We start from the raw sequence: 23969 nt of genomic DNA, 5'->3' as shown, positions 1-23969 counted from the left end.
ACAAATACTTGACAACGAACCAAGACTTGTCCAGACCTAGCCTTTCTCTTATACCATAGCCTATTATTAGAAATCATCATTATCACTTTCTGGTATCACGAAGACTACAGCAAACCACATTATGCATTATTTTAAATATATTCTTAAGAAATAATGGAAGACAAATATTACTCTAAATACCCAATTCTCTGTCTATTTTTATTATAGACATTACAGTTTTTTCATATCAATAAACTGAAATTAAATGTTGTTTATCAATATCTTAAATTATTATTATCTGACAGTAAAGCAAGTTTTTAACTAAGTATAAAGTTATATGTCAGTACACACTGAACAATAACAAAGCAATGTTTAGAAATGAGAATCTATTTTTTTTATGTTACTCGTAGTCCTTTATCTATACCACCCTGAAGAGGTTGATTAATTGAAAGTTTCAGATGAATCTCAAAATTTTCTTATCAGACAGGACATTTTAGCATCAAACTGAGCGTAGAAAAGCTGTTCTCAATTGAAGCAGATTATGAATTGCTCTGATTAAAACTGGCAACTGACCATGAAAACATCAAAATTTATATACTTTAGAGGAGTAATTCCCAACCTTTTCTGATTGACGACATACTTTAGTGAACGCCCTCATCAAAATGACATCTTATTTGATTTTTATTAATAATAATAGTGCAAACCTATAAGTTTCTATAAAGTTGTGAGTCTGTTAAGTACTGAACATTGTCTCATTCCCTTTCACATGCGCGGTTCTTATGGTTTTCTTTCTCCACATGCATGCACGTGCTTCCACCATACACTGTCGTTAGATTTCTAACGTAATATCACGTGGCACGTCGCAGATGTCGATTAACTCTGTTCTCTAACAGGTACCCTTCTCTGTGCAAACGATACCATGAGATGTCACTGCCGCGACGACGATTGTACGGAGATCAGCATGATATCTACGACGACGATTCACTTACGTTACGTACAGATAACGCAATGTCCGGGTTGTTGAATAGGCGTTGATTCTGACCGTGACGAACTTAAGAGATTCTGAAAACTATGAAATAGTCTGATGAACAAATTACAGTATTGTACAATTCATAATATATCAATGTTAGGTTAAGTACAGAACTTGAAACACACATGACTTCGAATAAAAACATACATAACGTGTACTGAAGTGACTGACAAGTAAACCTTACGTTTGAATGAATCGAGTTGCTGACTGAGTCACATATGAGAAAGTAGTACTAAATGTGGTCAGTATTTCAGTGAAGTTGTAGGTGCGAAGCTCCAGGGGTTTAGGAGACACAGCTACCAGAACATCACATGGAAGTACAGAATAGTCTTCATACAGTTGGAGGTAAAAGCTCTGTAAGACCTCTTGTAACGACAAAAGGTGAATAACAAATATATGAGTACATATTAGGACTAGGGGGAAGTCATATAGTAAGGGTATACCTGACGGCGGTCATCTTGAAATCCGTCATTTTGAATTAAGGTTAAGTTTTTAAAATAGGAATGGGGCCATGTGATACATAATTTAAAGCGCAAATTTAATCAGAAGAACTATCGTGACTTTAATTTTTATTTACGCGCAATTGGTAAAAAGTTACAGGGAAATTAAATATTGTTGCACCATATGTATTAGTCCTTTATCCCACCTTGTAAATTTTGTGTTAATGATAATAATTAAATAAAAAGCAGGTGGATAAATATTAGGTCTATGGTAAGAGTTGCCTTGATGGTGGCCATGTTCAAATCCGCCATTTTGAATCAGACAAAAGTTTTAAACAAAACGCATAACATTGACACATTATTAATAGCAAATTTTACCATAAATCCAACGGTATAACCATTTTTGCTTTATCATTAACCTGCACAAAATTAAATGGGAATAGAGTAATGCAATAGATGACTTCGGGTTAGAAGTTAATCAGAAATCCAATGGTGGCGTTACAATGTTAGTTGTTTGATGCTGTACTTGCACGCCCTTTCGTTGTTTTTCTTGTATCCTGTTCACATCTATTTCTCGCTCGCTCTTGTCCTCACTGTACTATTGCTCACCTTGTCTGTGCCACGCACACACGACATCTCTCTTGTTTGTTGCTGTTTTTTTTGAAAGGGTAAGATTAATGGCTGTATGTGTCAGGCAATGGTTTTATATTAATGTCATTTGATTTTGTCTTGTTGTTGATATTCTGCACCTGTTTAAACCGTAAGTGCTCGCGTGGGGGTCTATTACATTACTCTATTCCCATTTAATTTTGTGCAGGTTAATGATAAAGCAAAAATGGTTATACCGTTGGATTTATGCTAAAATTTGCTATTAATAATGTGTCAATGTTATGCGTTTTGTTTAAAACTTTTGTCTGATTCAAAATGGCGGATTTGAACATGGCCGCCACCAAGGCAACCTTACCATAGACCTAATATTTATCCACCTGCTTTTTATTTAATTATTATCATTAACACAAAATTTACAAGGTGGGATAAAGGACTAATACATATGGTGCAACAATATTTAATTTCCCTGTATCTTTTTACTAATTGCGCGTAAATAAAAATTAACGTCACCATTGTTCTTCTGATTAAATTTGCGCCTTAAATCATTTATCACATGACCCTATTCCTATTTTAAAAACTTAACCTTAATTCAAAATGACGGATTTCAAGATGGCCGCCGTCAGGTATACCCTTACTATATGACTTCCCCCTAGTCCTAATATGTACTCATATATTTGTTATTCACCTTTTGTCGTTACAAGAGGTCTTACAGAGCTTTTATCTCCAACTGTATGAAGACCATTCTGTACTTCCATGTGATGTTCTGGTAGCTGTATCTCCTAAACCCCTGGAGCTTCGCACCTACAACTTCACTGAAATACTGACCACATTTAGTACAACTTTCTCATATGTGTCTCAGTCAGCAACTCGATTCATCCAAACGTAAGGTTTACTTGTGAGTATGGATAATATGATTGTATCAAGTCGTCAAGCGTCTCTTCAACTGGGTGGATACTTCGACACAATGTAAGTATTGAAAGAACCAGTCAGGTAAAATATGTGGATTAGGTTTAAAAATATCTTATATAGTAGTTGATATGTTAAGATGCCCTTTTTATGTTTTAATCCTTTCCTTTCTTTTATAGGTGATGTTTCTGTGTATTTTCCTACCAGATGTTCGTCGGACTACGTGGACTAGGGATTTCTCTCCAGCGTATCAAGTAAGTTATCTCTTTGACTATTTCCTTTCTCTACTTCGTTTATTCTCTCCTTCGTAGTTTTACAATTACCGTGTTTACTCGCGTTATAGTCGCACTTCTTGTACCAATTTTTAAATGCGAAGATCTAACTACGACTATTACATGAGGAAAGCTGCCGTTCAAGTATCGCGAGGATCAAAACAATTTTGAATTTTGATACATATCAACATAAAAATAAAATATAGCCTACATACGGTAAAATATTAAAACTTGTAAAAATTTAACTCGTAACTTACCGATTAGTGGGAGACAAAAATAATCTTATTGGCATTGGCACAAAAGAACGATATATTTACTTAATCAGTAAACAAAAATCCCGTAGACTGTAACTTTTATACGGAGAAATTTGTTGGAGAATGATTTTACTTCAAACTTAAGGTGCGACTATTATGCGAGGGTGACTATAACGCGAGTAAACACGGTAATACAATTTCTGATTACGTAACTTCAAATTATTAATTAACTTATTAATGGGGTATAAAGAATTACATATTAGACATCCGAAAAGCACAAAATTAGTCCAGTGATTGTGTGTCCCCGCGCGAGTACTAGTGTCACAAAAAGGGCGCGAGTACCTACGGGATATCTGGAACAGGTCATTTGGATCATTTCTCTGAAAGCTTTAAAACATATTAAATTTCATGTTTCTATCTATTATGGTTCTCGAGTTGCAAAGCACTACAGACAAGACAGACAGACAGCTTATTGTATTATTAATATGTAGATGCTATTAAACCATTACTGACGGTGAATAAAGTAAACAATTATTTTTCTTATCAGTTATCATCGATAATTTTGGTGTCTTACAGTGACGCCCACCAATGGCCATCTACCTTCGGGCAGAACACACATCATAATCATCATTGAGAGAATAAGGCTTTTTAAAAAATAAATTATAACTTTTGTAACTTGTAATACCTAAACTGCTACTTAACTGGTATGTTTGTAAAATCACGGCTTGTTTCCTTGTTTGAAACATAAGTTTGTGCACGGAGGGGAGAATTATTTAGAGCACAGGGGCGCACAATATATAAATACGAGTCTGAATACGATATAAATAATTTTTCATAAAAAAAATCACAAGGTGTAATTTACAGTTGAGGGTACTTTTCTCGGACGATTTTTCTTAAAAACAACTCAGGCAACTGTGTTCACATTTCATAAATAAAAACAATGTTTCAGTAATAAATCTGCAGTACAGTTTTAGTGTAAATAATTTTTCATTTAAAGGGTCACAAAGAGTAAATTACTCTTAAAGGTGAGTTTTTCTCGGATGATTTTCTCAGAAACAACTCACATAATTTTATTCATAATACATAAATACAATATGGTACATACTTTTTCATTTAAAAATTTATAAAGGGAATTACTCCTGGGGCGAGTTTTTCTCGAAGAATTTTCTCGAAAATGATCCAAGCAAGTTTGTTTATGTTTCATAAATAAATTTTTCATTAACAAATCTACAGTAGGGCATAAGTCATTTCTCATTTAAAAAATCACAAGCGGTAGTTTACTCCTGGAGATAAGTGTAGAATTGTTAAAATTATAGGGTTTCCTTTAATAAGTTATTTTGTATTTTAACTCTTAACTATACGGTAGTCCTGGTCTATCTAAAGCTATGTCTTACATGATTTCAATCGTATTTCTAAGTCATCAATTGAGCTCCATCGTGGCTAAGCGGTTAGTGTACGTGTCTTTGGTGCGGGAGATACGGATTCGATTCCCAGATGGAACTCGTGGTTCGGATTCCATGTTAAGCCATAGGTCCTCATCTCATGTAGCATCGCTGCTGAAATGGACGCTAAACTCAAGTCAAATCAAATCTAAATCATCAATTTATGTAATACTCTTTTATAATAACGAAATCATCTTTAAATGTCTTTTACCTCATTCTTGTCTAATCTAGTTATTCTTACAGATCCAATAGAGTATATGAACATGGGATTTTTATGCACTTAAAGTTCATGAAATATACATGCAACTATGCTGTTAAATGTGTTAAAATACCCACGTAATTTGCACTAACAATATAATAAAAGGGTGCACTTCCAAACATGCAGCAAAGTTGTGACAACGTTTTGCAAGTGAAATGTAACATCGGAAGTGTACTTTACGGGGGACTTCACTTTAGAATTTACTATTACGATGTTTACAATTTATATAGTCTATCCTTATACGGGATGGCGCACGAAAAACCAGCCCGGCACGCTACGAGCTTATGCTAAAATACATACAAAGCGCAAAGGTTTGGTTAGTGAAATGCACTTACTTATTTAGTTTATTTACTAAGTAAGTAAGGTAAGTGTATTTCACTAACCCTGGCGTGCCGGGCCGGTTTTTCGTGCGCTACTCCGTACTTTCTAAAACATACACAGATTATGAGATGAAAATGAACACAGTGATATGAGAACACAATTTCTAGTTTTTCTTCACAATTGTATTTTAGAGTGCACTTAATCTATGAGCTACGAGCTTAACTTTTCTACATGTTTCCACACATTTCTTCTTTCTCGTAATTAGCCATACAGTATATCACGAGATGTTTCTCTACATTTTCTAGGGTCAGTTTGTAACATTTGTAGTCATAAAAAAATCCTGTCAACATCAACATAAATATTACCGGAGAACATTTATAGAGAGGAGCAAAATTAGTACCTATATTTTCTTGCAAATTCGAATTTAACCCTTGAAGGTATTTTTCTTATGGCTTCAATTAGTTTGTAGTCGGAGTTTCTGGCAAGAACATCTATCAATTTCTCTTCCACAGAGCGCCTGAATTAACCAGGAACTAACTGGAGCTTGTGCTGAACTTTATCAATTGGAACTAAGCGTTCACTGAGCAGCATTCTTCGCGTCCCTTGTTTCTGATTTGATGACACGATATCACACTTTATCATTATCAGATTTCTAATAACATCTTAAATATATAAAAGCGCATTTACACTGCTGACTGGTTGCTAACAATATTAGTTCTTCATAAACTAGGTATTCCTCCATCCTCCCATCCAAAGAGCCATTGTGTTGCACAGACATTTAAATGCGTTGAAAATACAATCTAAAATTGGATTTATTGCATGCTCTAAGCTTATATCTGAAATAATAAAAACTTACAGAGTATGTTTAATATGCTATTAAGTATTAATATTTTATTAACCTTCGAAATATGCACTTATATGCACTATGAAACTTCAAATTTGAGCTGCATTATTATTGTTAGAAACTGCTACCAAGTTTAACAGAGATGCATATAAGGAAAGAAAATATGCATTTCCATAAAAATCCGATGTCTACTTATGATTTACTTAGTATTTTCGATCTTCCATCTAAATCTTGATATCTCTATACGTGAATAGACTAAACGTTTGACCATAATCTTTCTAATATAGGTATGTGCACTTTATCAAAAAAATTACCCAATGGGCAAAAGAAATTACCCAATATGACTTTATCAAAAATGACTCACGCAATTTTGTTTAAAATTTCATAAATAAATGTTTCCCCTAATAAACTTACAATATGATTTATACACTTGTCATTAAAAGAAAAAGAAAAACCCTGCTAGTGGGATAAGTTTTCTTGGATACAAAGTTTTTTTTGAATACACCCTATTTTGATTTTCTTCGTATTTAGTTAATAAATGTTTCCGTAATAATGTGTGGAATTGAATCGAATACTTAATGTGTGCTTAAATTGAATACAGGATGATGTGATTCAATTTAAGAAGTGACAGTGTTGGGTAAGTTACTTGTAAAAATGTAACGCGTTACAAGTTACTTTACTTTCTCTTAAAATATAACGCGTTAGTAACGCGTTACTTGCCCCCAAAAAGTAACTGTTACTTTACTTCGAAAGTAACGCGTTACTTTAAGGTCCGAAACTTTAAAAATGTGAAAAAAAGATGTTCACGTTCTGAATCGCTTTATGTAAATGCAAGGACAAATTTTTACTTGATATATGAACATTTTCATATAATGTAACATTGACAAAATGCCATACTGCGTTACTCGTAGGGATGGACACGAGCGAGTTCGAGCGAGTTTTGTTTGATACTCACCCTTTACTTCTGAATACTATGCACTACTTAGCCCTCATCCTTCTCCATCTCGATATTACCCTCCACCGCTATCGTTACTCGATACTCTCTACTGCTACACTCTACCCCCTGACGCCTTAGACCAGGAGCTCCTCACAGACTATCAAGTTCATGATCATCTTCCACGCATATTTCCATCATTTGCACACTGAATCCATCTGCTACTAACAGGGCTCCCATTGTCTACATTGAAGCCTAGAGCAGCCCCTAGGCGAGAAGATAACTTCATCTGTCTAATTAACATTTTTAGTGTTGTGATGTGATAGCACACCTCGCCTCATCCCTCATGCTCATCATTCACAATATATACAAGTATGATATACTTTATCACTGGATATCCATTATTCCTTCCATATTTCTACTGTTCCAGTTCTGTACAATATTACACTAACTGGAATTTCTTCGTTAATTTCCTACCAAATGTTAAGGATCGGAAAGATCCTTAAGACCTTAGCAATTATTATAATGTAATAAAGAACTTCTATGAGACCGACACACAATCCCTTAAATCCTCCATTTATGCAGTACTCTTCCCTAAGAGAGGGCATAACCCTCTAAAAGGATGCTAGTCATTATGATTAGTTATAACGAACGAATGAACCTTGGTAGTGAATAAAAACCATGCAATACACTCAAGTGGTAGTCATTTTGTGTAGTGGTGTGTAGAGTTGGATCACTTTTGTAACCAACTGTCCGTGTAACATTAACGACATGTGTATTTAATCCCGTAACGGTTAATGTGACCTTTACTTTTTTAACCCATTATTTCGTCATGTTTTAACACTACCGTGGTCAATTTTATCTCATTGTTTGGTTATTTGCACTCCCTCTCTTCTCCAAGAGACCCCACAATGTGGTCATTTCTTACTCCACACTTGTTCACTTTTAACTACATGTTTGATCAAACGCATAACCGGGTTATTGGAATTTAAACCCTGTTGGGTCATATTGTACACCAAGTCGGGTTAAACGTAACCGGTTATGCGATTTCACTCCAATTGGGTTGCTGGGTTGGTCTCCTACATTTAAATACATGTTGGGTTGAATTTATTTCAACCCAATTTAACCAAACGCTTTGACCCTATTTGAGTCGGAGCAGTTTTAGCCACTTGGTTGGGTTAAAACATGCACCAATAGAGTCAATTTCAACCTAATCATTATTCTCAATGCATTAGAGTATACCTTCTGCTTTAAGGCATATAGTAATTTCTACCGTTGCGTTGTTTCGTTTATATTGGTTTATTTGTTTAATCGAGTCTTGATTCTAGTGATAAAACAACTATATCATTTTCTTTCCTATCCTATTCTTTGCCACTGTTCACGTATGTCGGTGCAAAAAGGCTTTTTTTCTGACTATTCTGCTATCATAAGAGAGAGTAAGTGAAGAAGAAGAAAGAAAAAATCGAGATATGTCAGCTCTGTCCATTCTTGAGTTTACCCTCGATTATGGACCTTGGCTAAGAGAGACGGTGGTGATGAGATGGATTATAAGGTTAGAATGAAAAAGTGAGAGGAAACGAGGGAACCCACGCACACGATGTTTTTCCATAGCAAGTAGACTGAGATCGAACCAGGACCGCACAGATCAGAGGTACGCACTCTACTTCTGAGCCACGAAAGCTCCACTTCTCTGTTCCAAGTTCGTGTTCTTTTGATCACTAAATATCAGTAAAAAAAGCTTTGTTTACCCATTGAAAAAATTAGACTACTGCACTGATTAGTCCGTTGTAACTTTGAATATACAGATTAAGGATACCAGATTGCTCGTTTTTACTGGTACCATCCGTCTCTGAGACGCTCCCCCCCGCTTTTGTCTGACTAGAGCAACAATGGTTGGTTTTCTTGAGCTCGAAGAAATAGAAGGAAAAAGTAAATAATTATCATAATTTTTGCTTATGTGTACAGTTTATTTTGGCCCTTTCGCATATCAATTTCTCCTTCCCCTTTTGAAACAGTGCCAAGTGTTAGAGTATAATGATAAAGCTGTCAATTGTTTAATATCCCACTTAATCTATAATTTTGATAATGCTTCATATAAAAAGTCATTTCTTAGGGTCTAAAGCGCACTAGTAAGCATTACGAGTATCGTTACTTGTGCATTAACAAAATATCTTTCGTATATGTGCTGGAATATTAAGATTTTAATTAAGTCTGAAGATAATTATAAATGCGTTTAGAAAAAGCTTGAATAATAAGGGCCTTATGCAGAGTCATTCTGACGCGTGATTAGTGACATACTACAGCAGCGTTTCCCAACTGGTGTGCCGCGGCACACTGGTGTGCCGCGAATGGGCCGCTGGTGTGCCGCGAGGAAATGAAAACAAAATTATTAATTATATAGGAACCTAATTACAAGACAGGAAATATATGTATTTAAATTTCACATTATTATGAACCTCTACAATGAAAAAATACTGTAATTGTAATATATTATTTTACATACATTATTACTACATAGATTGTATTTCGAAAACAATTTTATTAATATTTAAAATTGTGACGTATATTAACCATGTTAAGAAATTATAAGTTTCACACTGTGTTACTTATCTGTTCATTTTTAATGTTGGAAAAAGTAATAATTATCATTGTTATGACCATTATTGTTTCTTTATTGTTACAGATTATTTCGTAACTTGAAATTTTAAAATCTCATTATATCCTTTCGACAAAGCAAACACTCATACAAATTACCGCAATTCTGTTTAAAAGTACAAGAGATTTGTTTGTTCGTTCGTAATTTAGTGATCTTCCTTGTGACAGGTTGGATACATTCTTCGAAAAAGAAAGTGTATTTTTTAAAAGACTGAGTTCTATATTTCATTGGAATTGTTTTCTATTTTTTAATTTGAATGAAAAGTAAGTATAATGATTTACGATGGAGGAAAACCAGTGATTGAGCTTTATTCTTTGTGAGAAGGAGGTCAGTAATCAAAGAAAACAAATACGAGGGTATTTTCTATTTACAAATAATAATAATAATAATACCTATGAGTGTGCCGCGAGAATTCAAGTTAGACCCGTAGTGTGCCGCAAGTTGAAAAAGGTTGGGAAACGCTGTACTACAGGGTATATTTCCTGCAGTAGTCAGGCTTTTAATGTGATTCTAATCATACATCAAAACGACTCTGCATAAGGCTCTAAATGTTTAATGGATAGATGAGAAAAATAACTTCATTGCTAACACTGTAAAGTTTATATAAATAATGTATGTTCGCATAACTTGAAACACATATCCAGCCAGGGCTTTAATAAGACATATTGGGAGTGCACGGCGTATAATATTTTTATAGTTCAGTGTATACTTATCTCAAATTTACGAGAGAACGAACGTATACATTATAGTTTTGAAAAGGGTCAAACGTATACCTACCAAGAACTCTAGCATTACATTACTGCACTTTTAACATATACAGATTACTATGACATATGCAGACTACTATCACATCTATGAAGAGAGTTAGAGGTATAGAAAAGTGAAAACTATCATAAAATAATTTGTAAAAAATTGCTTGTTTTTAGACTTCTAAACCATGCTATACATAAGTATCGGAAGACTTATAGGATGGCCATGTCTGTCTGTCCTTCTGTCGACTAGTATCAGAAAAAAAAAAACGGTAAGCGATATCGAGAAGCGACTTTTTGCAATCAATTAAGCATCCAAACAGTATGTTCCATCTCATCCATTAACCCTATATTCAAAACGAGAAGTGGTAGATCTTAACATTTCTGACTTCAAAATTGATTGGCAGAGAACAAAATTGATTGGCATAGAACAAAAATGATAACCAATAGCGAGTAGTAGTTCTTAGAATCTATTCAGTATTCCAAGAATAGGTTCCATCTCATCCATTCAAACTGGAAGAGATGGAAATGAACAATGTGCGGTTTCCAGGTTATCGACATAGATAGCTACAAGCAAACTTTTGTGATTTATTCAGGCTCTGTTAAGTGGCGGCTTTAGCGGGTAGGCCGGGTAGGCACGGACCTACCGAAAAATTTTGAAAAATATGTAAACTCTAAAAGATACAATAAAGAGTAAATATATTTCCACTATTTATATTAATGGTAGAAAATTATTTAACAAATAGCATCAAGCACTCCTGTAAAAGTAATTTCCTACTGTCATTAATCAATCAAATAAGCGACGGAGTAAGCCTACCTAAAATTAAAATCCTAAAGCCGCCCCTGGGTCTGATGGAAAGATATTCTTTTCACTTACATCTCTCTACTAAAACTGGAAGTAGTAGAAATTTGCTACTTGTTCGAGTTTCAATACTGATCTCCATAGTGCAAAAACATTAAGAGATTGCGACTAAAGCCTTTCTGGTATGTATTGAGCGTCCAAGTAACAGATTCTATCCTTGATCGTATTCCTCTATGACAACCAGAAGATATAGAATGTTACTAAATACTATTTCCAGTTCACTATTGAATTCGCTTAATTTGGAAACCTACTGTAGGTTTACAGTATGAAACGAAACTCATTTGTTTAAATTTGAAAGTATCGTAACTGTAATGTAGGAACAAAATTTAGTGGACTCTCTCGTGAGTATATGGTTGGCGTACGCGCTTTCAGCGCGGTGAACCCGTGTTCAATACCTGGTGAGAGCTCACTTGGTTCGGATCCCACATGAATCTGAAGGTGGTTCGACTCGGATGTATCATATAGCCTAGCTGCTCAAAGAGATGTTAAACTCCATCCAACCAACAAAATTTGGTATATATATGTGTGTGTGGGGGGGGATAAAAGAGGAGTAGGTAAAAAAATATGAGTGATTGTCTAACCACTATATTCCTTGAACCTCTTAATTAATCGAATTGAAATTTTACGTTAACACTACTCCATAAAATTTCAATTCAATTTGTAAGAGGTTCCTGTGATATAATGATTAGACAACTAATAATATTTTGCTTTTGTACCAGAGTTGCAGTTATTTTGCGCACCTCTTTTATCTTTCCCTCTCCCAAACATATTATCAAATTAAATAAAATAAAATAAACCTAACTGTTCCTTTACTATCCTGTTATCTTTTCGAGCTTTGGACGCATTGGTAAATAACTTCATATCTGCAGAATTTTCGATTCAGTAAATATTAATACATGTTATTTGCACAAGTTTAATACTGATAGCGACCCACGAGTTTAGTATAGCAGTGATCCAAGGAAGCTCTTCTTTTGACCTAGTGTCATTAACTTTTGAATTGAAAAGTAAAATGGTACGAAGTTTGATATCTCGGGTATTTTGGTTTTTAAAAAAATACTAATGTGATAGTAACAAATTTAATATGTTTGCCGCAGAGTGCCACGGCAAAACTCAACGAAAGAGTAGTGGAACTAAATTTGGTATGTGGGACAATGGGACATGAAGAATGAAAATCTATCCGTTCTTGCATGGGAGAATGGGAAGATTTCCGAAAACATTTTAGATAACACGAGAATTCTTATTTCTCGTTTCGTAAATTTTGTAAAAGTCTCGTGTCGCCTCCATTCTCGAAGAATTCTTTAGGCTCGTCTATTTTGTCCTTGTCTTGTTTTGTACATTTATATTTAAAATTTATGCCCTGATTTTTCTTAATTTCATCTAGAAGTTATGAGAATCCTTCTGTGTCATGGGAGCTCTATGATGGGCATTTACGCCGATCCCAAGAGTTTCAGTATTCGTGCGCTACCCTGTATTATTTCTCGCACACTACCCTAGCCAGCAGTTTGGCAATGTAAAGTGTACAGAAAAATTTGGGCAAGAGAACAGAACCTAACCAACCCCTGCGGGGCTTCTAATCCGTTCCTACTACTACTACTATTTCTATTGCTACTACTACTATTATGACTATTACTACTACTACTACTACCACTACTTCTATTACTACTACTATTATGACTAGTACTACTACTACTATTACTTCTACTACTACTACTACTTTTAAAAGTACTATTACTACTTTTACTACTACTACTACTACTACTACTACTACTACTACTACTACTACTACTACTACTACTACTACTTTTACTATGGATCCGTATAGTAAAACTGCAAGTTTATTTTAATGAAAAAAGTGTTATGAAATTTTTTTTAAAATCGGTAAATCAGTTTTTCGAGTATTATTTTCGATCTTATTTTAATGAAAAAAGTGTTATAAAAGTTTTAAAAAATAAAACATTTTTCTTGGGCAGGGTTTGAACCCACGCTAAAAACAATTTTCATTGCTAGCATGCTCGGCTACGAGGGCCAACAACAGTTGACCTTTACTTTCCGCTATATGAAAGTCATGACTCTTGATGTCCTATCTGTATCGGCCAATAAGATAAGAGGATGTCTGAAACTCTTGGGATATGCGAAAATGCCTACGATATGTGTAATACAGAAGGTCGATCAGCGTATATGTGTCCAATTTTGAAATAGCACTAACCTTATGAAAATCTATGGGACCACCATCGGTTGGCCTCAATGTGATGGCCATGTGTTCTGGCAATAGCCCTGCACCGTAACTTCCACTGTAGAAGACTAGGAAGAAGTACAGGAAGTGGAATCTTCTCCCGTTACTCCCGGCAGGCTTTCCACAGGCCCTCGAGAGTAGTGACACGACGAGAAGAAAGTGCCCTTTTTAGTAGACCAAACCCGCAGAAATCCATGGGACTGGCATCTGGTGATTTCACTGGTATATCATGAAATGGAATAGCACGAATACCGGTGTTTGTCTCCATCTGCTTCAGAAAGTTCTGGTTAGAACGAGATGTATGTGAGAAGGCCTTATCCATATACACAGACACTTGCTTTATGGCATACCCATACAAACAAGGCAGATCTTCTGTATAAATTGGAGTCAGTATATGTAGCTGAAAGAATGCAGAGTTGATTTTACAGTTTTTAGGGACCTGACGAATTGTTAACTTGCCCTGATAAGAGTAACCGGCGACAACCATAACTCCTTTCGAGAAAGTTGCTTTGCAATGACGGATGAACGCAGGACGGCTTTTTGCATCTCGCGAAGTGTAAGTTATCGAGCGAATTTTGCCACAATCTGATACATACACCCATGCTTCATCTAGTGTGGCCACAAACTTCCACTTTTTCCCAGATAGATGGCGTTCATAGAGGCGCCTGCTGTTGGTCTTTCTCTCACGGCGATGGGCCGCACTTAGGTAATGTCCATGACTTTGAAAGACCCTCCGGATGTTTAATTTCCCACTCAGAGCGCGGTTATCAGTTGACTGTGGTATGTGCAGTCGAGCTGCCATCACACGTTGCGGAGGGGGATTTTCTTGTAAGGCCATTCGCCGCAACTTCTGAGCTACTTGTGGAGTCACTGTGGTACACGCTCGCTTTCTCGACCCCTAAGTGGGTGAACGCTTACCTGGTATGTCTGCATTCTTATACTGCTTGATTATGTTCTTCATAGTCGTCGAATCCAATGCACAACCATTTTCTTTGCACTGCTTTTGAATTTTAGAAACCTAATATTTGGCGTGGAAAAGTCCAATGACGTAGCCCTTCCAAAAACGGTCCACCTTTGGAGCCATGATGCACACGATACACAGTTTCGCTTGGCAGACGATAGAATGGACCTCCAGGTATAGCACACGCGTTTAACCACTTGGTTCGGTCGCTTCTGTGGTCAGGAGTACGGGTGTAAAATTGGACACATATACGCGGATCGACCTTCTGTATAACAACCTTTAGACAATTTAGTATTGAAGTATATATTCTAATAACTTGTGTGTTTTTAAATGTTGACAAATGGTTTTCATTGTACACGTACAATCGTTATATCAATTAATAGTATTTATATTACAGCACTAAAGCAGCGTTTGAGATCTAACAGTAAGACTTGAGTGAACGAATATTGCTTACGAGATAATTGGCATTTCTCATCTCACTTGAAAACGAGACTAGAATTTCGACGAGATTCGAGACGCGAAACTAGAAATTTCTCGTCTTGTGGGCAACACTAGCGGAGGGTTATGTCCGTCCAAACTGGATGCTTAAATAAATCGGCTTCCATCTCTGCTAGCATTAAATATTAGCTCCAGGCGTAAATATACGGGAGCTTATAATTTAACTCCAAGTGTATGTTTGTGTATGTATATGTAGGCATTTCTCGGAAACTATTGGCCAGATCTGAACCGAATTTGATGGGCAAGTAGCCCGCTATCTAAGGAATAAAGATCGCTATTTTTGGTGGCTGACTTTAGCAAGGGACAAGCTCGTCTCCCTTTATTCCTCGTTAACTACGGGTCAGATCTATGCAAATTTAGTGGGCAAGTAGTACATCCTCTAAGGAATAGAGAATGCTACATTTTGTGGCCAATCTCGGGCATTGACAGACTCTGCTCGACTTGAATGTGGTACTTTATTTCTCGGTAACTACTGACGGGCATATACAAAATTTGGTGGGCAAGTAGCCTATAGTGTAAAGAATATGAAGATTGCCATGTTTGGTAACCTATTTCGGTCAGAGACAGGCCTTGATTGGCTAGGCTCAACTCGACTAGGCCACAGCTTTGCACGACGGGAGCTTCTGAGTTCGGTTCACCGAACTGTCCCAACCACTTGTTACGAATAAGAGGTAAACCTACATATATCTAGACTTTATTTTAAATAAATATTTTATTGTAATGCATAATCCGATATTTAATCTAGAGTTTCTGTTCGGGATCTAAAAGTCGATTCAAAGCGACATGACTAAGAATAACACATACGTACTTAAGTACACACCTACTGATTGTCTTTCGTATCAAAAATTAATGAGATCTTCTTATTTTTTCATTCCAAACAGCATTAAGAGGGAGCAGGGGTACAAGAAATGTTTCTCTTACTTTTTTTCGGAAAATGTGTCACAATAATTCAATGTATGTTAATACAGCTATATTGATGGAAGTTTCATAGGGATATAAGGTCGTAATTTATTTTATCATTAATCAAAACTCTATAAGGAAGTAGGTTATTAATATAATAAATTACGCCTTTAATACACGCCAGTGAAACTTCTATCGGTAAAGCTTACGATAAACCATTATGCCCTCCCCCCACTAAAATAAGACTTCATAGATCCAAGATATAAGGCCTTATGCAGAATCGTTTTGACGTATGATTAGCGTCACACTAAAGGCCTGATTACTGCAGGAAACGTTAGTCAAACTCTTTAGTATGATACTAATCACGTGTCAGATCGACCCTGCATAAGACCCATAGTGTTTATGGTGCGTGATAAATCCGTTCTGCACCCGCTTAACATATGGCATTACTGGTGACTAGTAGTTAATATTTTGAAAGCACAAAGAAAACGTCTTATAGTTAGACTATTTAACAAAAGCTTTCGTGTTTTGACAATTGATAATTGTCAATTTCACGTGGCGTGTTTATTTAAAAGACAAAGGATGCATAGTATCTATTTGACATGAATTGCATTAAAGTCTATTACTTACTGTTGTATCTGGTATCCAAAGAAAGAAAAGAAACCATAGAAATGCGAATGTGCTGTAGAACCTCATAGTTGTCGACTAACCGAGATAATGATAATACTTTGTGGCAAAATGCCAGTTTCTTCCAGTGTATCTGCCTTCTGTCCTCCGCGTCACTCACTCAGACGTCAATTAAATAAATTTACTGTTTGGTATTTCTTCTTTCTGCACGATAAGGTTCAAAAGCAAAAGTGTATAGTCTTTCCTAAAGTTATATACTGTTCTTTTTATCATTATTTAAATATTTAGTTTTCGTTGGTAAAGATAAATTTGTTTTATACGTAGTATATGGAAGGACAGAATTGGTGGTATATCACGTAACAATACAACCAAAATTTTAGGAATGATCCAAAAAATGGATCAAAAGATTGCGATCTTGGCCAAAATTTTAGTAATGATCAAAAAATGCATAAAAAATTGCGATTTTGGCCAATAATTAGTTTTTAGATCAGCGGTCAAAAAAATTTTGAACGGCTCCTAAATCAAGTTATCGTATTTTTTACGGAATAAGCACATCATACTGAGTTAAGTTTGGGTTTGGTAACACTATATATAGTTCTCCAGATATAAGACGTACAAAAAATTTTTTTTGACAAATATATTGGATCTTTTGATTCAAAAAATAAGGAAGGAAATCCATTGGTCATGGGTTTCTCGTTCAGGACGATAATGGATAAAATTTCTTGTTTAGGAGGGGGAAAAGGAAAAAGCACTAAGCGGAAAAATACAATTTATTAAAAACAACAATGGTACAAGTTGTATCATTTGTAATTATGATCCCCTCCCCTCCCCACTCCATAAAAGTTATTTTCTCATTTTCCTTTTTAAAGAATCACCCGGGCCATTTTAGGGCCCGAAAAAAGACATGTCCGGGTAAAAGAAAAAATCTGATGACGTGTTCATTCGCCAGATGATGTCGTGGATGGGATAAAATCTTTCTGGGTCGTATATAGCCCGTGGGGTGTAGTTTGCCCATCACTAGAATTGCAGTTACGGCCTCTGAAAATTGATGTTTCCAAATATTGAAGAAAGACTATCTCTAAAGCTATTGTGATTATGTATCCTGGGATGGATTAACCGTAAAGCAAAATAAGCAAGTGGTTATAGCAGCGTTTCCCAACCTTTTTCAACTTGCGACACACTACGGGTGTAACTTGAATTCTCGCGGCACACTCATAGATATTATTTGCAAATATAAAATACCATGGTATTTTTTTTCTGTGATTACTGATCTCCTTCTCACAGAGATAAAAGTTCGATCACTGGTTTTCCCCTATGCTAATTCATTATATTTAATTTTTATTCTAATTTTAAAATAGAAAACAATCGCAATGAAATATGAAGACTCAGATTTTTAAAAATACGATTTCTTTTTCGAAAACTGTATCCACCTTTCACTAAGAACGAAGATCACTAAATAACGAACGAACAAACAAATGTCTTGTACTTTTAACTTTGCTGTTTTAACCAAAACCGGTGCATATTATTGCAATCACACAGCTTGCGATGCGTCGAAGTCAAAACACAGCTGTTGAGCAAAGTGTTGTTCTGTCATTCACGTGCGAATGAGTGTTCTATGAACGTTCACTTGACGCGTACCGTACAAGTGCTTCCATTTCTCGGTGTTAATATGAATCTCAATTGAAGCATGACATAGCAGCTAACCGTGGAAATGTGTACAAGCCGAAATACTGTCTGCTACTACAGTAATTTTTTCCATGGTAGAAATTCATAGTAATGTGAAATACAAAAATATACATTTTTCCCTATGTATTGCAATTTGGTTGCTATAGAATTAATAGTTTTGTTCCAATTTCCTCGCGGCACACCAACGGTCCATTTGCAGCACACCGGTTGGGAAACGCTGGGTTATAGAATCAAGGGAAGCAGAGTTGGCGTGGGTCAATGAAAACTTCACCCACGACCCACTGACTCATCACCCACCGTGACCCACGATCCACTGACCCACCACCCACCGTGACCCACGACCCACCATGACCCATCACCCACCGTGACCCACTCTGACCCACCACCCACCATGAACCACTATCATCGACTGTGACCTACTCTGACTCACCAAATTCCCGGCGGGAGCTCATGTGGTTCGGATTCCACGTTAATCAGTAGGTCCACGTCTCATATAGCCTCGCTGCTGAAAGGGACGCTAAACTAAAATCAACTCAACTCAACTCTGACTCACTAAAATCCATCGTCATCAACTCTGAACACGATCCACGGCCTCTTCTGTACTGACTAAATAGTTTACACTTGTAATAAAACAAGACTGTTAAATTGTCACTAATCGGAGTTTGAATTTCTAGTCAATCGCTCAAGCACCACTCCGTTACAATAACGGTGGATCTGACCTTGACGATATAACATGGTAAAGCAGGGCCTAAAATTGAGTGGAGTACTCCACATTTTGTGGAACTGTAGGAAAGGAGTGTGGAACTGTAATTCTTAAAGTGTGGAGTGGTATTAATGTGAGTACCTTACTTTTCTCGGATTATACATTTCAAAGCATTTAGTGTGTCAAACTAACAAGTAAGGGACCATATGGTTGTCGCGCAAATCAGATGTAGACATACGCCATCTGATTAAACATGAAAAGATATGGAGAACACAGAAATTTAAGGTGCTAAGGGCCATAGGGAGCGGAGCGAGGAAGGAGGAAACATTGAATGTCGGCAAAATTGAAGAAAGTCAGGAATGACGGGAAAAGTTAATTTCTTGCAAACAGGGAAAGAAAGTCAAGCAAAAGAAAGAAACTAAACATAACAAGGGCATCAAGGACGAAGAAAGATCATAATCAGGGTTGCCATCCGGACCGCAGTGTTGCCAGCTCTGCATAACATTGATATGGAAGATATAGCACAGTATAGCAATTCATGCACAAGGAAAATATTAGTAACACAAAAGACAATTGAAAAGACTCTGTACACGTGCGTAAAAAGGTTTAACGATAGTCGTGAGTGAATAATGTACATGAGGGAGGACAAATATAGACATGAAAGTAAAGGAGGTACACATGATAACACAGAAACGAAAGTGTTTGGGAGCATCGTTCCATGATGATGATGATCGTTGTTCTGCCCGAAGGCAGGTTTTGACCTGAAGGTCCCTGGGCTGGATGAACCCATGGTGATTTGCTATTGCCTTCCATGGGATGATAATGACGTATAAAGGACGGGAGCTACAGTTTAACGAGGGATCCGAACCTTTTGTGTTCGATCCGGGATTTGCAAATCTTCCTGGATGAAGTTTTGTGGCCCGATCTTCAGGGTAAGGATCGTGTTTTGCTTTTGGTTGACTCCTGGACTCCGAACAAGGATGACAAACTTTACAACATGACAGTTCCTAACGGTGTTCAATTTTACAAAAAGCTTATTCCTCCGAAATGTACAGGCCTTATACAACCTGCTGATGTGTTCTTCTTTCGTCCATTCAAAAACATGGTGAAGTTCATCACAGATACGTTAGTGTTCTCCAATATTAATGTTTCGCAACGTGAGAACTTTCTCCGCCTTCAGTCATTTGTTAATTACCAGTTTTCCTCTAGGCGATTCCAAAAGATGATACGCTTTGCGTTTTTCAAATGTGGCTACTCCAATGAACATCCTGGACAGTTTGAAACACCTTCCGCATATTGCTTTGAAAAAGGACTCACAGAGGAATGCTGCAGAGACGCGTGTGACCAGCTTGCTTTCATCCGCTGTGCTCACTGCGAGAAATGTTTGTGCGTTGACCACGCATTCATTCGTGATCTTCACGTCAACTGCAATTAAACTACAAATGGTGCGTACCGTTCTCTATTTTCCTCCATTTGTATATTCACGCGGGTGTAATATTCACTCACGACTACGTTAAACCTTTTTACGCACGTGTACAGAGTCTTTTCAATTGTCTTTTCTGTTACTAATACTTTTCCTTGTGCATGAATTGCTATAGTGTGCTATATCTTCCATATCAATGTTATGCAGCGCTGGTAACACTGCGGTCCGGATGGCAACCCTGATTATGATCTTTCTTCGTCCTTGATGCCCTTGTTATGTTTAGTTTCTTTCTTTTGCTTGACTTTCTTTTCCTGTTTGCAAGAAATTAACTTTTTCCGTCATTCCTGACTTTCTTCAATTTTGCTGACATTCAATGTTTCCTCCTTCCTCGCTCCGCTCCCTATGGCCCTTAGCACCTTAAATTTCTGTGTTCTCCATATCTCTTCATGCTCAATCAGATGGCGTATGTCTACATCTGATTTGCGCGACAACCATATGGTCCCTTACTTGTAAGTCTTACTGATTCAATACATTCATTATGCAATGGGGGGTTACTCAATTCCATATAACTGCCAGTATATGACATTAAGCCAGAGTTAATACGTATAGGTGTCTCCTAGATGGCAGGGAAAACCATTGCCAATTTTGAGGTGAAGGAACTTTTTAACTATATTAGTTTTCAAACGTTTTCGGTTGCATTCATATAGTTTTAAAATATGCAGCTAACTGCACGTTTATCTGTTGTTTCAATAGGACATTACACTTTTCCGATATAATGAAATGTGTTGTTTTGTAGATAAAAATTACACGATTCTTTGAACCCGTTATAGAAATATGTACTACCAGAGATAACGTACATCAATAACCGCCAAAAATTTAGCCGAAGCACAGCGTTACGAAAATCAGTAGAAAGAGTAATGTTTCCCAGAGTGACTTCGATAGTTACTGATAATGAAAACATGAATACAGGAGAACACAAAGGAATGTGGAAATTGTTAACTGATGAAAGAATTGCTTCAGGTGAAACGTTGCCTCTGTTGAAAATTTGGTATGCTGCCCATCGCATTAATTTAGCATGGAAAGTCACCAAGAAGTTTCATCTCTCATATAAGCAGCATCTGTTTTCTATCACTCTTCAGGGCAGCGAACGAAAGGTTTAACGATGGTAGCTTCAGAAAATAACTTAGAAGTTTTGCACTACCCAGAATATTTTGACGTCAGGTGGACAAAATTTTCATTCAGTATGCTCACTACTCTCCTAAAAAATTGCTATCCAAGCTGCCTTTACTTGTAAACGGAAAGCCATGTATGTAATGAAGCCAATGGTCATCTGCGTAAATGGATAGAAGTAGATCGCTTCCATCTTCTATGTCTTATGACAGACGCTCTATATAATTTCAAGAACTGCAAGCAGAAGTTTGAGAGTGATGAAATGTTTCTTTTGGACATAATAACAAATAAAAATAGAACTGTAGCACAATTGGAGATTATGAAAGAGAAACCTCTGTTAGGCGGATGGAAAAAAAACGTTTTTAAACGAACGTGTGCAAGAGAACGTCAACGGAGAAATACAGTACTCATTACATGGTTTTCAACTTCATCGTAACACACGTTGCAATAAATCCCATAACAAATATGTCAGTGAGAAAAGAGATTTTACTGTAGTAGGCTACGAAGCCTGATTCCATAATTAACTTTGTTAGTCAGCGTTTGCTGCATGAAGACAGTATTGTTGCTTTGGAGCCTTTGCGTGTTTTGCAAGAGGATGTAACTGATGATGCCTTAAGAGAATGCCACAAAGTTATTTGTCTTGATACAGATCTTTTGCAGTTCGCAATGCAATATAGAGAGGCATCATCGTGTAGTATGTTGAAAGGTCTGGACGCTAAAAGCCTTCTCATGAAAATCTGTGGAAATCAGACATTTCATGCTCTGTCAACAAGTCTAGCCCGATTTGTTGCTTTGAAACCATCTTCTTCCGATGTTGAAAGACTTATAAGTGACTACAACATATTGAAAACAGATAACAGACTGTCTTTAGCTCCCACTACTGTGAAAAATTAGCTTCACGTTACTATAAATAAGGGTCCGTTCCAAGATTTTAGCCCAACCCCTGCTGGCCAGAAAGTAAAGGCGTTTCGAAGTTGGTAGAAAGTCAAAGGAACAGCCCTGGTATAACGGTGTATTTGCCTCGGCAGAAAACAGACTGAGACAGCGTGATGATCACGGAAAAATGACAGTGAAATTCTTATGTAAGAAAAAGTGACTTTTTTCTTCCAATGTGACTATTTTTCTTACCGGTTTGTTTCCTGTACTTTATGGTTTAATACAATACAATTAAATATGTATCCTAATGTGCCTTTAATTTTGTTTGCTCTGGATGCCAAAATTTTCCTAAATAATAATAATAATAATAATAATAATAATAATTTTGGGGGGTCGCAGGTAAACATGATGTACTGGACAAAACACTGATTATATGTCTAAACAAATGCTGACTAAACTAGTTTTTCTATACTATATAAAATTTTTACCAGTGTGGAGCTGTGATTTCGTTGAATTTTAGGCCCTGTGGTAAAGTGTTTGTCAGTGAGGAAATTGAAACAGTCGGAGGTGGGGGGAAATTAGTGTGTGCCTAAAATATACTTGTACTAAGAGAGTATTCTTGCAAGTGTTAATTTCTGAACGCATTTCAAAAGAAACTTCTATTCGCAGTAAAATACCCCTGTACAATATGGGTATTTTCTCAGTTCACAGTATTTTTCTTACAAAAGACTTGAAAAATCAGTTTTTCATAGTGTATAAAGGTGCTCGGGTACCCTATGTGAGAGCATCTCCATAAAGTATGCTCATAATTGTAAATTGTGTAATCAGTAAAACACCACGTTAAATTTAAGTTACAAATATGCATAATTGCAATTATTATGAATATTTATTCAAAGTAGTTTATCTAAAGCAAAGAAGAGACTTACTAAAAATTTGGTACAAAGTTGAATAACACAAATAAGCCATTAGTAATACAAGTAGCCCTATACATTTTCCATAACTCGTAATTTGCCACCTTAAAACAAATCTGAAATCGGGTTTGTTTATTTCCTGTTGGCCTCCAGAACATTTTCGTGGTAAATCATCCGCAGCGGAATGATGTCCATCCTTCAGCCAAGAAATAACTAGCTCGTCTACTTTGAGCTTGTCTAGCGGTGGACCATTAACATTGATGAACAACAAGTTAGACAATGTTTCAGCACTTAGTCTATTTCTAATATGCCATCTGTAAATTCATAAGGGGAAATCCCCGTTCGCAGTCTGTCGTGGAAATTGATAGCCTAATACTTCTACCCGATTCTGCAACTCCTCATCGACAATCTGCTTGTTAGACTT

General features: G+C 36.4%; 1 protein-coding gene across 2 annotated transcripts in view; it reads right to left on the bottom strand.

Moving 5' to 3' along the window:
• LOC145671132 (beta-galactosidase-like) overlaps window positions 1–16997 on the bottom strand; it is a 101081-nt gene extending 84084 nt beyond the window's left edge. The window contains exon 1 of one of the 2 annotated variants that reach the window (XM_081739931.1): window positions 16780–16997. In XM_081739931.1, the coding sequence (XP_081596057.1) occupies window positions 16780–16845 (66 nt within the window). In that variant the 5' untranslated portion in view covers window positions 16846–16997. The remainder of the gene's footprint in view (window positions 1–16779) is intronic. The other variant, XM_081739930.1, reaches the window with a different exon arrangement.
• Between the last annotated feature and the right edge of the window lie 6972 nt (window positions 16998–23969).

The sequence above is a fragment of the Thermobia domestica genome, chromosome 15, assembly GCF_964235325.1.
Source record: "Thermobia domestica chromosome 15, izTheDome1.hap1.1, whole genome shotgun sequence".
In the NCBI taxonomy this organism is placed as follows: Eukaryota; Metazoa; Arthropoda; class Insecta; order Zygentoma; family Lepismatidae; genus Thermobia; species Thermobia domestica.
This window is presented reverse-complemented; position numbering and strand designations above follow the sequence as displayed.